Source organism: Mus caroli, unplaced genomic scaffold (genome assembly GCF_978045245.1).
Source record: "Mus caroli unplaced genomic scaffold, Mus_caroli_1 scaffold_16, whole genome shotgun sequence".
Lineage (NCBI taxonomy): Eukaryota > Metazoa > Chordata > Mammalia > Rodentia > Muridae > Mus > Mus caroli.
The window spans coordinates 13,592,594-13,609,613 of record NW_028227271.1 but is presented as its reverse complement, the minus strand read 5'-3'; the positions used below and the strand labels follow the sequence as shown (position 1 = coordinate 13,609,613).

General features: G+C 39.7%; 1 protein-coding gene across 4 annotated transcripts in view; it reads right to left on the bottom strand.

The window, feature by feature from the left end:
* Cpne8 (copine 8) overlaps positions 1 to 17,020 on the bottom strand; it is a 193,788-nt gene that overhangs the window by 129,635 nt on the left and 47,133 nt on the right. For all 4 annotated transcript variants that reach the window (XM_021183655.3, XM_029469851.2, XM_029469850.2 and 1 more), the window contains exons 4-5: positions 8,865 to 8,968; positions 4,172 to 4,211 (exon numbers count right to left, since the gene is read on the bottom strand). In XM_021183655.3, the coding sequence (XP_021039314.1) occupies positions 4,172 to 4,211; positions 8,865 to 8,968 (144 nt within the window). The remainder of the gene's footprint in view (positions 1 to 4,171; positions 4,212 to 8,864; positions 8,969 to 17,020) is intronic.

Sequence of the window (17,020 nt, the reverse complement as noted above, 5' to 3'; positions counted from 1 at the left end):
AATGACTCTGGTTTGGATTTCTCTCTGCACAGTTGGCAGGTAGACAGCTCTGCTGTTAAGAGATTGCCTCTCTGGGGACAGACCTAGCTTGCTGATTGGTTCCTCTGATCTTCGAAAGGCATCATGAATTGCTTAGGGATGGATGCCCTGTGTGCTTTTTACGTAAAATCTATACTTCAGTGCTTTCAAATAACAAAGAGTTTGTGTTAGTATTCATTTCTAATAGAACCTCAGGGTAATAATCTCTAGCAATTCTTACAATAATGCAAACCTATGTTTTTTTCCCATTTGAACATATTTTATCCACTTAGCCTAGAAGCTAAGGCGTTTATTAACTCATTTATATTGTCTACTGAATATACGTATTTTTAATCCTTTGTTAGACTTACCTGGTGTGGGCACATGCATACACATGGGAGTGTGCATGCATGTGCATGCACATGTGTGTGTGTATGATGTGTGCACGTGTGTACATGTTTGGGTGTGCATGTGTGCTGGGCATAGGTTGAGGTCGGAAGACAATTATCAGGAGTTAGGTCTTTCCTTCAGAACGTGGGTCCTAGGAATCAAGCTCTGGGTGTGTCAGGCCAGCAGTGAGCGTCTTTACCTGAGGAGCTATCTTGCTGGCTCCAGCATATATTTTAAATATACTATGTAGCATAATATGGAGATGGCTTAGACAACATAATCTGTGGAGAAGGCAATTGTTCAAGGAGAACATCAAAGAGAACCCGCAGGAGAGGCAAGGGGACAGACATGGCTCTTTTGGCATGAACAAGAGTAACAATCTGTTGAGTGTATGTGAGTTGGGAAGTGTTTAACGTATTGTAAGAAACCTGAAAAGGATTTGGACGCCCAGAAGAAAGAGACAGCCCAATAAAGATAACAAACCACTGAGAGTTTAGTTTTAGGTTCCAATTGACAATCTACTAGAAAATATTTAACAAGCAAATGAAAATTGGGTTTGTTTGTGAGTTCAAAGACAGACACTCTGGGATCTCACAAGACATAGAAATATGACAGCTATCCAGAAGAAAGTGCTCCACAGTGAGCTGATACAGAAAAAAAATGAGAAAGAAAACACAGGAAACATTAATATTAAGACCAGAGAAGCAGGAGAGAAAAGAAAGCTTTGCGCTGTAAAAGCAGAAAGTCTTGGAAGGTGGAGGGGGATTTCTGGGCAATTTAGGGAACAATACATTACTTTCTTGAAGAGAAGGGTCAGTTCTCTCCAAAGGAAAGAAGATGCATAAGATGACAGCTGAGGAGTGGGCACTATCTTGGTTACATCGGAGTAGTGTTAGGAATCAAAAACTAAAATCCAGCTAGTTATAACTAGCAAAGCAAAGGAAGAAATCAAGAGGAATGATTCAAAATTGGGATGGAAGAGGTGATGTGGGAGTAGATCAGTATCACACTGAAAATTTGCATTCTAAGAATTATTGCTTTTAATGACACGTGTGTGTATGCACGCATGCATGCAACTGTGTGGAGGTATGTGAGTGCGGGCACCAGGCGCCTCAGAGAGCGGAAGATCATTATCCTCAAGGAGCTGGAGTTACAATGGGTTGTGAGACACCTGGTGTGAGTGCTGGGAACAGAACTCAGGTCCTCCGAAAGAGCAATGTACATTCTTGAGTGCCGAGTCATCTGCTCAATCGCACAAGCCATTTTAGGGTGAGAGGAGCATGAGACTATGTTGTGGGGGAGAAAACACTTTTCTACCAAAGAATTATTTGAAAAAATATATTCAATCTCATATTGTGGAAGGCATGTGTTTTATCTCATAAAGTTTAATAATAGCTGTCAATTGAAGGAAAATATGTTCGGTCATATTGGACACACATATACCTCACATACTTTCTTCTTTGAATGGAAGGCAAGTTCAATGATAGGGACTACGTGTACTTCCATACATAGCCTCCAAACATCCATCACCATGGAAGTGTCTCTAACTGCTCTCCTCTTACACTCTCTGAAGAGCAGTTTGCACTAAAACAAACCATCAAGAAACATAGAAACTATTTCCCAGGTAAATGGTAATCCATATTATATCCAATAAAGGGGAAGGGGGCCTCTTTAGCAGGTACATGATGATGGGTAAACAGAAGCGAAGCTCAGAAGAGGGGCTAACTAGAATGATCACATGACCTCAGAAGAACAGAGAAGAAGAGACAAATCACCCTGGTCTCTGCCCACTCTCCAGTTCCCAGCTTTGGACCAGAGAGCCAAGCTCTGCCTCATATCCCTGAGATGATCCCAGCCCACGTGAATGAGTGGATCCTGCTCTTTCTTTCTACTGAAACAATCACGCCTAGAAGCTGCAGGCCTTTCCCTGGTTCTTCTCAAGAACATTTAGAACATTTCTAATAGCAAGGTCTACAAACACAATATGACAAAGGCAATGTCACAACAGGAGCCTGTTGTAAAGGGAAAATATTCTCAATGCCCAGCCATGATGCTATGAACCTTTTACAGAGAGGAAAAACATTATTGGTGTTCAGTCACAATGCTACAAATCTTCAATAGATAGCAGCACATTCTCAATGCCCAGGCACAAAACTATGAGCCTATCCTAGAGAGTAAACCATCTCAATGCCCAGGCACAACATTGGGGAACTATTACAGACAGCAACACATTCTCAATGCCCGGTCACAATGCTACAAAACCATCACAGAGAGCAACACACGCTCAGGACAAAGGCACAACACTATGAACACATGATTAAGAACAGAACATTCTCGAGGCCCTCCATCCTAAAGAGCTGGTGGCATGCCTAGCATAGTGACTTCCACCAACAGGAAGGAAGCAGTATTACAGCATTTCCTTAGTTTATAGAAAAGTCATTATGTATATGGTTCTTTTTGCATTCCTTCACGTAACTCTAGTATGTTCTTTATTATACAATTGAATAGTATATCTCCTTTAGTGAACTAAAGAAAAGGTTTTTATGCTACCCAAAATCATCTCCTAGATTGTGATTACCTCAAAAATTCTTCTCTTCTGTGAATAACAACAACATCCCTGTCTCTAGGCTACAACAGATATTGTATGTCCAACTATTCTGTTTACAGCACACAACAAAGGATGAGACTAGCTGCCCTCCCAACGGTGGTTGCTAATTCTACATCTGTGGAAGCGCAGTTTACTGTGAATCCTGCTGAGCCTTTTTCAGAGCATTACTGCATCTGTTCCTCACTTAGCCCTCCTAGCATGGGTTGAAGGTGAAATGCACCTCAGATCCTTATGTATTTCAGTGGCTTTGTTTGGGAAGGTGATTGAACCTTTAGGGAAGTGGACCCTTACTGAAGAGAATAAGTCACTGGGTTAACCTTTAGGGCTTCACAGTTTGCCACCCCAGACTCTCCTTCCTGTGTGTCAGTGACATGTGATCACTCTGCTTTCTGACTGCTAGTCCTGCCTCCAGCTCCTGCTGCTGTGTCTTTACTGCCATTCCACATAGCCAAAACAAGCCTTTAATTTGCTGTTTGTCAAAGTCATCTATCACAGCAGCAGAATTAGCCAACAGACCTTGCTAGTCGGTTTGATCTAATTTCAGTCTTTCACATCAGTAACAAGCAGCTACATCAGTATTTTGCCGGAGTACCTTCCTCTCATCTTCTCCACCTATCATGCTTAAGACGCCAAGCTCTGCCTCTCTCCTGCCCCCTGACTGCATGGCACTACTGATGGTAACAGCTATGATCTGGAAAGAAGAGACTGAAAAAACAGGCATGGCTTGACCTGAGGACTTGTCATATTTTTGGTTGTGAGTCTATTCCTTAATGTTTTTCACTCTTAAGAAACTGACGTGAGGAAATTCTGCTGAACAACAAGAGGCAGGACAATGGCTCTGCCTGCAACTTGTGTCCCTCCCAATGTCTCGGATGTGGAGCCTACGAAGACAATCTGGCTCACTATCAAGTACTGCTCAACCTGATATGATATACAATAGGCCCACATCTTAAACAAAATGAAAGCACTGACCCATTCTACCAACAGAAGGTACTTTCTTTCTATAAGCTCCTTCTAAATGTGACCCCAGCATTCTAAATGTTACTTGTTTTCTGTGAAAATCACATCAAATATCATTTTTAAATTTTCAAATGAGCATCAATATACAAATGGACATGTTATGAAACAATATATAATAATAAAATATGAACTTACATGTTTGGACAAGTTGGGACTCTTTGAATCAACATCATATCTGAAATATTAAAGTATGAAATTCAAATTATTCTCAGAAAAATACAGCTAAGAAATAATGTTTCCTAGAACACACAAATGCAAAAGTTAATCTGAACAATAACCAATGGGACGAGAAACAGATTTCAAATTTCTAAACATCCAATGACAGACGTGACACCTGTGGGTCACCTGAATTCCACATAACCAAAAGCATGACCTCTGTTGTTTGAGAAGTTGCAAATCCATCCGATCTTTCAATCAGTGGTATCCAACTGTCACTCAAGTGACCCCAAAGTCTCTTTAAAATGGAATTTTTCCCCCTGGATATGAAAACTGCATAAGTCTTATTAATAGCACATGCATATTATGTACATTATAATTCTTACCTGATAGCTTAAATTCTGTTGTTAAGGTTGAAAACTCACTGGACTTATAGAAACTACTTTTTTTCCAATCACAAGGCATAGGGAAACTGTGTTTTATGTAAACAGAAATAAATTTTGTAAACAGGAATTTACATGGGAACATGATAAGCTTTGGTTTTAACCAGTCACTACTGGAAATAGATGGTCTCCTAGAGAGAATTCGGGATGGCTCTATTGACTGGACATGACCAAAATAATATCATCATGCTAGGCTCTTAGATAATATTGTCCTGGGGCTACTCTTTCAATAAACCAAACCTGTTCACATTCATGCGTAACTTTTTACCAAAACTCAAGGCCATTTTTTTTTAAGGTTAAGATTTTTTCCCTCTCATCTAAATAAATCTTTGCACAAAACAAAGCAAAATATCCTAGTTAATGGTAGGAAAAAAGAGAAAAGGTCCCTATGAACTGGAAAATGGAACTGTAAGTCTCTCATAATATGCAGTTGCCAAGATAACATGCCTTCCTTTGCCGTGTTAGGCAATGAACCCAGGGCCTCCAGCACACCAAGCAAGAGTTCCGACACTGAGCCCAGAGAGCAGGTGCTTGGAGCTGAGTTTTACTTTCTTTCTCTGGCACTGTAGCATCAGCTGTGCTGGTGAATCTTCCTTCTCAACTTTCTGTCACCTAGGAGACACACCTCTTCCCTGCACCCTTGAGGTTACTCATCAGGCATAACTGAGGAGGGAATGTGTGTGACCTGGCTGTGAACTGAATGGAAGAATAAGAGAGAAACTGCAGATAAGTAAGCACTGACTTCTGCCAATCTCTGCTTCCTGTTCAGCATCACAAACCCCAAGCTGCTTGTGCTAACGTGTCATCAGTACCAAGACAGACAGCATTCCTCTGAACGTGAGCCAAAAGGAACCATTCCTCTGTTAGCTGCCTTCTCAGATGCTTTGTAACAGCAATAAGACAGTATCAGTATTAATCAACTAAATCCAACACAATTCAGAAAGTCCTTTGCAGCTATTTGCTGGCTACTTAACACAGGTATACTATGGAGGGATGATCCTGGAGGTCATTCGCTGGCTACTGCTCACTGGTGTGCTAGGGATGGGCTTCCTTTAAACTGTGGTCAGTGTCGGTCAGTGTGTTAGAAGAGTATTCTCTCTACATGATGGGAACTGGGAACCACGCTTGATTTTTCTTAGGATATTTGTCCGTTCCTTATGTTCTAGACTGTCTAAAATTAACATACATATTTCACAAGCTATACACTTAAAAGAGAAACTGTAAAAGCCAAGCACATGTATTCTTTGTGTGTGCATGTGTGTGTGTAGATATAGATATGATATAGATATAGATCACTAATGAAGTAATGAATCTTCTTTATTTTTTACTAATATAATGAAACAGATTACAGTATAGAAAGTAGCTTACTATCAAATGGAAAGCATTATATGAGACAGCTCAATGAAATAAATCAAGGGAATTAATGCCTTCAGAAATACCCACGAACTGAGAGAATGTGTGGGTCGCTTCCCTTGAGCTCTGCAGTTAACCCTTTCCAGTCCTAACAAGGGTTTTAGGTTTTTCAAACATGAAATTGAGATGTCATTTGAATAAAAATTCTGGAATTTTTATAAAGTGCTATTTATTTCAATCTTGCAACACATCTTCATGGTTCAGGGATTATTTGGTTTCTGTGAGACCTGTAGTTTCAAGGAAGTTGAAGTTACAAGGTATCAGTCATCCTGCCTTGGTTATTTTCCATTTCCTGTCACTCTGACATAGGTGTTCCTGAAACAGCCACCACAGTGAGTACCAGGGAAGGAATGATCAGCAGGTGATAAACCCAAAGTGCCAGTATAGAAGGACAAAAGGACAAAGTGACAAAGGGTGACAGCAGAGAAGAAAACATAAGCTGTCACCTGACAAAGGTGGTTGGTGCCTGTCAGCAAACAGCAACCCAAACTCTAGGAAAACGCCTCTAACAGTCAGAGCTAAAGAAGGAGAGTTTAGAGAAGTCTGTATACACATCTCTAGGTTTAGTGTCAACAAACCAGAACACACCGTGGGTGGGTTTGTGTGCATCCTTTCATACTAAAATTTCACTCTTAATACTTCATCCCCCAAATGCAAATCAGAGTGATAATAAATACACACTGAGTTGCAAGCAGGGACACTGTTCCAGGATACCTGTAGTAGAAGAATAGAGTCGGTGACAATGAGCGTCAATACATGGTAAAATACATTATATTCTTGCAATAATAGTCATGTAGTCCTAAAAATAAATGAATTCTATTTTGTGGCATAGAAAAATACGTGAAAACTTAAAGATACAGGGAAATAGATGTGCCTCAATTCCCACATGCATGTCACAGTTAATGAAGCTTCGGTGACTGACACGGTGAACTACTTACACTTTTTTATTGGAATAATGGAATTATTTTTCATTTTACATTCACAATGGCTACATATTACTTTGAAGTGAAAGAAAATTCAGAGAGATGTGAAAGGGAGAAAGAAAAGGGAAACAGAACAAGGAATCATGAGATGGTGACTGGTTTTAGGATAAAAATGGAATAGGAAACATTAAGGGGGAACCATGATGCTCTGCTAGATGAATCATTTCAGAAACAGTTGCTGCTCGTGCTAAGCAAGGGGAGCGGTGAGCATAGGGGAGCTGTGAGCCGCTTTCCCACAGTTCTTAGCCTCAAGGTGTTAAGTAACAATGTTGCAGCCTCCATGGTCCAGGGTGGGCAGAAGACATTATTTCATCCTCCTTTGATGATTTACAAAGAGGTTTGGGGAAAATAAAAGTCTAATAAGGATATCATAAATTTTGCTTCCTAAGCCTGATGAACATCTCACAGCCTTGAAAGAAAGCATTACTAATTATTCTGTTACATATATTTCAGAGTAAAATAAAAACAATTACTAGCAGTACAGAACTTTTAAAATCTGTAATCATTAATTATTTTCATATACAAGGCAAATATTATATTATACTACACAGAGAATCTTCAATACAAGTACACATTTCTTTCTGTCCCCCACTTCCAGGATTCCCAAAATTCACCTCTGTGGAACAATGACTCATCTATAGCTGAGAAAGTCATTGCCTGTCTGTGGATCTGGTTCCCCTAACTGGGCTGCCTTGTCTGGCCTAAGTAAGAAAGGACATGTCCAGCCCTGAACTTGATGTGCCAAGGTGGGGGAATATCCAGGAGGGGCTCCACCCTTTCAGAGGAGAAAGGGAAGAAGGATGGAAGATGGCAAGAGGGACTGTGTGAGGAGGGAGGCAGGGAGGAGGAGGGGCAGCAAATAGGATGTAAACTGAATAAATAAATAAATGAATGGAGAAAATATTGGCCCCATGTTTTCGTTGGTCAGGGATTTGAACTTGGCAATAGTACTTCAATAGCGTTGGTTTGGTATCAATATATATAAATTGAATGCTAGATCCTTGGCCTTAAAAGCATGATGTAAGTATCTAGGGAAGCCATCATGTGACAGAGATACAGGGCTGGGCTAGCAAGCCAGGGGGAGAAGTGAGCCATCTGCCATTAAACATTACACTGGATATGTTCCCTTCCAGTATTCTGAGATTGAAGAAACCCACTCGGGTGTAGGCTTGAGAGAAAGCCCACCTACACTTCCCAGCATAAATAAGCTATCTACTCACTTATTCAGTTGTTTCAAAATATGAAGAAGAAGGAGAAGGAGAAGGAGAAGGAGAAGGAGAAGGAGAAGGAGAAGGAGAAGGAGAAGGAGAAGGAGAAGAAGAAGAAGAAGAAGAAGAAGAAGAAGAAGAAGAAGAAGAAGAAGAAGAAGAAGAAGAAGAAGAAGAAGAGGAGGAGGAGGAGGAGGAGGAGGAGGAGGAGGAGGAGGAGGAGGAGGAGGAGGAGGGGGAGGGGGAGGGGGAGGGGGAGGGGAGGGGGAGGAAGGGGAAGGGGAGGAGGAGGAGGAGGAGGAGGAGGAGGAAGAGGAAGAGGAGGAGGAAGAGGAAGAGGAAGAGGAGGAGGAAGAGGAAGAGGAAGAGGAAGAGGAAGAAGAAGAAGAAGAAGAAGAAGAAGAAGAAGAAGAAGAAGAAGAAGAAGAAGAAGAAGAAGAAGAAGAAGAAGAAGAAGAAGAAGAAAAGATATGTTCAATACTGTGCTCCAGCTCTGGCTGAATAGAATAAAACTGTCTTTCTATGGAATATCCCGGTACCCAGGGCAATCTACACAGTCCAGACAGTAATACTCAAGTAGTCCTTAAAAGTCACATTTATAATGTCATGTTTTAGTAGAACTTACAAGTCAAAACGAAGATTCTCTCTTTCTTCAAAGAAATAATCCAGGATAAACTTTCTTACAAAATCAGGGTTCAAAGTATTATCAATCACTTCAGTTCTTCCAAACTACAGATAGGGACAGAAGAGGCACAAAGGTTAGAAACAAACCTTGCATGGTGACTTACTTCAAAGAATAACACACTCAGTGTAGATGTCCCTTTAAAAAATGAGCAATCAGCACCCAGTTGACTTAATCAACAACAGCTTCAGAGAGATGTGCCTGAAGACCAAACCGCCGCTCGAACTCTCTCGAGGAAATAAACCAATAAACCTGAACTTGAGTTCATTCCAAACTCAGCTACATGTTGCAATACATCTCCCTCCCTTCTAACTTGAAAAACAAATCCTTTTCTAATCTAAAGAATCCATGTGTACAATATATTTATGTTTTTAAATAAAACACTTTTTAAAAAGTCAGACAGATAATATGTATTCTTAATGAGAGAGGCCAAATATCCATCCACAGCCCTCATCTCAACCTTCTATAGGGATTGTCCCTTCCTTCACACAGTAAGGTCTGTTAGCCATGTTTTCAGCAGAAGTTTCTTGAAATTATTCTATACTTAACAGCACAATTTCATTCAGATGGACACATTATAATGACATATATCTATCTTGTATGCTTCTAAAAAATGGGTAATACTTCAGCTTAGAAAAATATGTTTCTGTCCTTTGAGGGGGTGGAAATTAGGGAAGAAGTACACATTGGGCACCTCTCCTTTATATGTAAGGAAAGGCATTAGATGGCGCTCCTAAAGTCAGCACAAACGCACACAACACAAGGGCTTTCATCCTCAGCTAATAGTCTTCACCGCAAGGTGCCAGTTTAACAGGATTTTAACCTTAGCTGTGAAGCCATTAGTCAATCAAGCCGGCAGGCTGTCTTGCTAGAGAACCCATTCTTACTAAAGTTCCAGGAAGTATTATCTTTTTAATAAGAAAATGAAGAATCAAGCTCGCCTATTATTCAATGTGAAGGCCAGAGGCTGCTTTAAACTTTGTTTAAATGATTATATAAAATATGTATGACAAAGAATTCATTTGCGTCATGGCCAACTGATCACTCCCTCACAAAGAAATAATTCGCCACTGAACAATACCTTATATCATGGACCAATATCACATAGACAAACTAATCCAATGGTTACCATCCATATATGAAGGCCCTACAAAAGGTTCATATAGTTAGGTTATTGTCCAGCTTGTGGGGTCATTTTGAAAGGTTCTGGAAAATTCAGGAGGTAAACCTAGTGGACAAATTGAGTCACTAGAGCTGGGATCTGGGTGATATGTATTCCCAGTCCCTTCCTGTGTCCCTTTTATGTGCTTGCTGGCTGCCATGTGAACTTCTTGATTCACATGACTTCCCACTACAATGTACAGAATGTCTCCTTAGGTTGCTTCTATAAGGAATTGCGATCACAGTGATTATTTCAGAGAACCAGCCTCCTGCTGTGACTAAGCCTTACAAAGGGTGCTTAGACCTTTAGGACTGACATGTGAGAGAAACATGGAAAAGTTTGGAGATGTATGATAGAGAGGCTCTAGAGCTTCAGTTCTCGTCGGAACTATCAGATATTTACACTACAATTCATAACTGTAGCAAAATTACAGTTGTGAGGTAGCACCAAAAATAATTTTAAGGTTGGTAGTCACCACAACTCGCAGAAACTGTATTAAACAGTCAGAGGATTAGGAAAGGTGAGCACCACTGCTCTAGAATATTGTAAAGATATTAGTGGGTGGTTCTGGTGGGAACTCAGAAGACTAGACTACTGATCAGAATGTGGACAGTAGACATTGGTAACTGGCACAGAACTCAGAGATCCACTGCTCAGGAGGTTCCAGGCACAGGTGAGAACTATACTGGACATTGAACTATAGGCCATTCCTCTTATAATCTAGGAAAAAAAAACCATATCTATCTTTTGTTCATGTCATAAATGAGAATGAAATCCAAAATAACAGGGTAATTGATTTGGCGAAGAAAATTCCAACAGAGCATATATTTTGTCAGGAGCCATCAAGGAGAAACTAAAAACTAACAGGTGATCTTCCTGAGATGGGTCTGCCTTGGATTAAAACCTATGATGATTTGCTCCTTCAAGCAAGGTCCAAGAGAAGTTCATTTTAGGAAAGATTTCTGCTATTAATATGCTTTCCCAATTATTATATAATATATTCAATAATTACATATTTATATGTAATTATATATATGTACATACACACACACACACACACACACACATATATATATATATATAAAACAATCACTAGGTATTAGCCCACACTTTTGAGTAGATTTCTGCAGAACAACAAAGATGTGCAATCTGGTAGTGATACTATATAGACAAATAGATGATTTCTTAATTCTTAATGATGATCTTATAAGAATTCCTAAAATTATAGTAATGATTAAGCCCCTTCTTAGCAGGACTGCTGTTAAATCATTTCTGACAGTCAAAACTGCAATGTGAACTCTGCCAGTCTTCAAGTATCTGAGATAACTTTGGAGATGGCAAGCGGGCATCTACTACACAGAGCACATTCCAAGAGGCTGTAAAACTATTAACCAAAGGTCATAAAAAGGGAACTGTTTACTATAGGTGCAAGGGCAGAAGATAAAATATTGACTGGGTTTATCTATACAAATTTCAGTAATTACTTAGTCACAAGAGTTATGGCTCTCAACTCTACATGAAAACTGTAGCTAATGACAGATGAATGTTTAACCAGATAATTACTCCTAGTGGATATGCATGTAAACACTCTGTGCTGCAAACTTCTTATTCAATTTATTACTTAAATTTATGTGTAAACTTGTGGTGAACTTTTTACCATGTGATCATGTATTTTTATAAGTGCTGAGGACAGAGGAAAGATCCCTTATCTCTCACTCTCTCTCTCTCTTTTATTGGTTATTTTATTTATTTACATTTCAAATGTTATCCCCTTTCTCGATTTTCTCCTCCCCAAAAACCCCCTATCAAATCTCCCCTCCTGCTTCTATAAGGGTGTGCCCCCCACCCACCCACCCACTCCCATCTCCCCACCCTCCTATCCCCCTACACTGATGCATCAAGCCTTCAAGGGACCAGGGGTCTCTTTTCCCATTGATGCCAGACAAAGTCATCCTCTGCTACATATATGGCTGGAGCCATGGGTCCCTCCATGTGTACTCCTTGGTTGGTGGTTTAGACCCTGGGAGCTCTGGTTGGTTGGTATTGTTCTTCCTGTGGGGTTGCAAGCCTCCTTTACCCCTTTTTCTTAGAGAACTTTTTAGCCAGGACCCAAGAACCTTTTAGACAGAACTGAACTCAAGAAAAACTTAGAAGTAAAGGCATTGGGAGTCATGATATTGAGAACAAGGGCATTATTGTGACATCAGAGCAGGAGAAAAAACAAGATTAGAAGAAGAGAGCAGAGAGAACGTTTTAGAGAGAACTTTTTGGAGGAAAACTTTTGTAGAAACTTTTTTGGAGAACTGAAGAACTTAGAAATAAAGGCTAAAACCACTTTCAAAGTATCTTTTCCCCCCCTTTCACTTCAGCTAGCAGGCAAGTTAGAGCCATGCAAGTTTCTGCAGAAATAGAACAAAGGCATAATCCCCTACTATTTTATGATGAAATGCTAAATAGTTTCTAGTCTCAGAGCAACTCAAACAGGCAGGTCAGCTCCAGAAGCAACTTGATTTAGACTTAAGATAGGTAAACATTTTATTATTATACAGCAACCCTAAATATCTGTTAAGACCAAGTTTTACTTCGCAGATGGTCTTGCCCCTCTGCTGCCACAAGAGGAATCAACAACAAAGAGGAACCTCAGGGGTGGGGGTTGGCTCCTGGTAACATTTGTGCTATAGCATGGATTCTGGTGGCTATTTGAAGCCAGATTTATAATGAGTCAGGAGGGGGAAAAAGTCAAGCAAAGAGATTTGGGAAAGCCCCTATCAGAAAAAAAGAGAAATACTGTCTCGAAAAACCAAAAAAAAAAAAAAAAAAAAAGAAAAAAGAAAAAAGAAAAAAAGCATGCTGGGAGCAAAGGTCATGCTGAAGAGATGCATACCATTGACAAGAAGTCAGGTACCCAGGAATGGTGGAGCATACCTTTAGTTCCAGCACCCAGGAGGCAGAGAGACCAACAGATGTCTGCGAGTTCTATGCCAGCCATAGTGATCCCTGTCTCAAAAAGAAAAAAAACTAACAAAAATTCTAAACAAACAAAAAAGAAAGCCATGTACTTTTCATGAGCCCCATAGGAATGATGTTGTGAGACTGTCTCAGGAACTAGCTAGAAGCCACTCACTGGATGATGCACAATCGTAAGTTCACTTGAAACAAATTTGCTTGAGAAAAGAGAATCCGTGGGGTACACTGTTCATACTCAGCCACCTATGGATGTCCCCCCTGTGTCTAGGCACACACATACACTCAGATGCAGCTGTTTCCATGGTCCAAGTGAATCTCGACCCTCACATCTTCCAATTTCTGGGGCTAAAACAGCTTCTAAACTTAAGTGGAAATCCTTCAGCTAGCAAACACTACACTCAAAGAGAACTCCATCATTATTTACGTTTCCCAATACCCTTCCCTCGTTTGAACTCCAGCCTAAATCTGTACTGAGAGCAATAGAAAAATGAACTATCTTAGCCAAGGTTCCATGGAGTCATCAGCCCACAATCCCTCAATTCATTAGTCATGAATAAGCTTACTATTTCTTGTTCATAGCAGTGAGGGCTCAGTATACTCTATTTCTACTGAAAACTAATGGGCTCTGGTTTTAGCTAATGATGTATAAATCATGACTGTGTCTGTCTCAGTGTGTCTTCTAACACATTTCCCTGGCCTTCAAGATGCTAAATTCAGTGTGAGTTTGGGCCCTGGCCTCACATGGCTTCTCAGCCTATCTGACATAACTAATCATTCCACCCTCTATCCTTCCTGAAGCATGCTTTTCAAGCTTTCTGCCTTCATGGTTGACTGCATTTTTCTTTAGCATCCTCAGACATTCAATTCCTTCTTTATAGGATATACTTCTAGGTTCTGATCTCCTGGAAGGCACACTTGTACTGGAGGTGGGGAGCAGGGGTGGGTGTCATTTGTCCTTTTCCTATTCACATGTATCCTCTCTAAAACTGGTGATGATATAAGGCCCCTAACGTTTGCATCCCTAGTCATGGGATTAAGGCTTATCACTTGCCCACTTCCACCTTCTGCCATGTGAGAACCCACCAAGGAGAGCCTCACTAAAAGGTACAGGTAAGAAACAACCTCCTGGGAGAAAATAAAGTTCAGTACTTCATAAATCACACTCCCTGGTACTCTTTCATAGCACTACAAAATATACTAAGACTATACATTTGACTTTACAATTCACCGACTTGATGGTGACTTCTAAGTCTATGCAACCAGCGCAGAGTCACCTTAGTGAAGATGCATGCACCCTGAGACTCAGGTTTTCTTGAGTTATGTACACATCTGATAGTCTTACAGGCCCTTCAAAATTATCATCCAGTAATAAACTTTACCCCATACCCTCTCTAATCCTAGCACTTTGGCCTGCCTCCTGCTAAAAAGTGATTCTATACTACACTATACTCTAACCATGAAGGGAAGTTACCCATATCAAAAACTTCCTTTTTAACCCACCAATGCCTCTTCACCACTGCTTCTGAAATTATCACTTTTAACCTCGAAACATATCGCCACAATGGTCTATTTGATAACTTCATATTACAAATTTTAATTCAATATTTTTGTCTTATAATGAATGATTTCAAGGGTTTTCAACTCCTATCACCATCTCATCTGTTTTCACTATAAATTCCACAGCCATAGCCATCCTGAAATAATGTAAATATCATGCCTTTTCAGCATACTAAAAGACCTAATAACTTCAGAGAATGCATCGGACAAACTTTTTTCAATCTATAGGATTTAGCTCCTCTCAAAGATAATTAATACATTTTAAGATTTGCTTTATTTTATTTATTTGTCTATCTGGGTCTGGTCACTTCACTATGATTCTTTTCCATTCTGTTTATATTCCTGAAATTTTCATTTTTCTTAATAATTCAATGAGATTCCATTGTGTATATTGGACATATTTTCATTATCCATTCATCAACTGATAGATATCTGGACTGGTTTAATTTCTTCACTATTGTAATAGAGCATTAATGAACATTGGTAGGCGAGTGTGTAGGAGGATACAGAGCCCTCTAAGTATGTTGTTGACAGTTCCTATAACAGACCTATTTTTACATTTTGGAGAAACCTCCATGTTGATTTCCAGAAGTTCTGCATCCTTTTATCCTCCCACCAATAAAAACAAGAGTTCCTTTGCCCTATATCCTTGCCAGCATTATATTTTTATTTTGAAAATAGGCAATCTGGCTGCTATGAGACATAACACAAAGCTATTCTTGACTTCTAAATCAACTGATTATTAACGTACTTCAGAGGAGAAGCACTAGAAATAATATCTAGAAATTTCTTTTCTTGTCATCAGGCATGTCAGCAGTTCTGTTCAGAGAGAAGTGTTGTCAACATAGATGAGTAATAGCGGCACAATGGAAAATTCCCCAGAACTGGACCACATCTTAAGTCAACTATTGCATATGCCAGCAAGATTTTGCTGAAATGACCCTGATATAGCTGTCTCTTGTGAGGCTATTCCAGTGCCTGGCAAACACAGAAGTGGATACTCATAGTCATCTATAGGATGGAACACAGGGCCCCCAATGGAGAAGCTAGAGAAAGTACCCAAGGAGCTGTAGAGGTCTGCAACCCTATAGGTGGAACAACAATATGAACTAACCAGTACCCCCAGAGCTCGTGTCTCTAGCTGCATATGTAGCAGAAGATGGCCTAGTCGGCCATCATTGGGAAGAGAGGCCCCTTGGTCTTGCAAACTTTATATTCCCCAGTACAGGGGAACACCAGGGCCAAGAAGTGGGAGTGGGTGGGTAGGGGAAGGGGGGAGAGTATAGGGGACTTTGGGATAGCATTTGAAATGTAAATGAAGTAAATACCTAATAAAAAATTGGGGAAAAAAAGAAACATGTATTCTTAGCGAGCTGCAGAGGACAGATTATCAGATAAGAGAAATTATAAACTCTGTAATGCAGACAGGGTACCAAGACAGACTACTCAGAATCATTCGATGAGAAAATTCCATTTAAGACTATAAAAGTCTTAAGGCAAAATAGAAGATGTTAAATTCACACAAACATAGGCATTACACGTATGCATTACACACATCACACGCACACACGTTCACACTCATGTGCACACACATATGCATATTCTCATGTTTGCCCACATGCACACACACACACACACACACACTCAAGACTTACACCCTCACACTCTTGCTCTTGAAAGTTAAACTCTCGACACATCCGAGAATGCGTGGCCCTCTCCCTCTGAGGTAAAGACATAAAATAGGGTCATGCGGCTCATTACCCAAAGCAAATTCTTTCTTTTTTCTTTTTTAAACAAATCAATGATCTGAAGTTCATTTATTTATGAAATGACAAAATAAAAATCTAAGCTTTTATTCAGAACTTACATCATTATTGATCAGGGAGGTGTGACTACGGAGATGCAAAAGGAGAAGCTGTGTGACTCCCTTGTGATAATCTTGCTAAAATCGATGTTTTACAAATGGGCCAGTCTGTGGATTCTTAGGACCTTCTATTTTTAAAAATTCATCTGAAGCAATAACCATGAAAAATTTCAGCCTTCATCATATCTCTTTAACTTCTATACATAAAATACAGAAAACACTAAGCCCCACCAATTATCAGGTTCCATTATTTTAAAAATTTATCCAAAATCCTGTTTAAAAGTAAATCATAATCCTAAAACTAATAGTATTTTGTAGGGTTGCTTTTCCATGTTTTTTTTTTTAATTTCTAGCTACCAACACTATGATTAGTGTCATTATTTAGCACATACAGAAAAATAATGGACTGACTTACATGGGCAGTTCTTATTGGAGAATATACATTAGAGTTATTACTTATCAGTTAGGTCTTACTTTATATATGATACATCTTTTTCAACAAACTGTAAAGGCTGATGTTTTTATGACTGGCCCCCTTCCTCTAAGGGA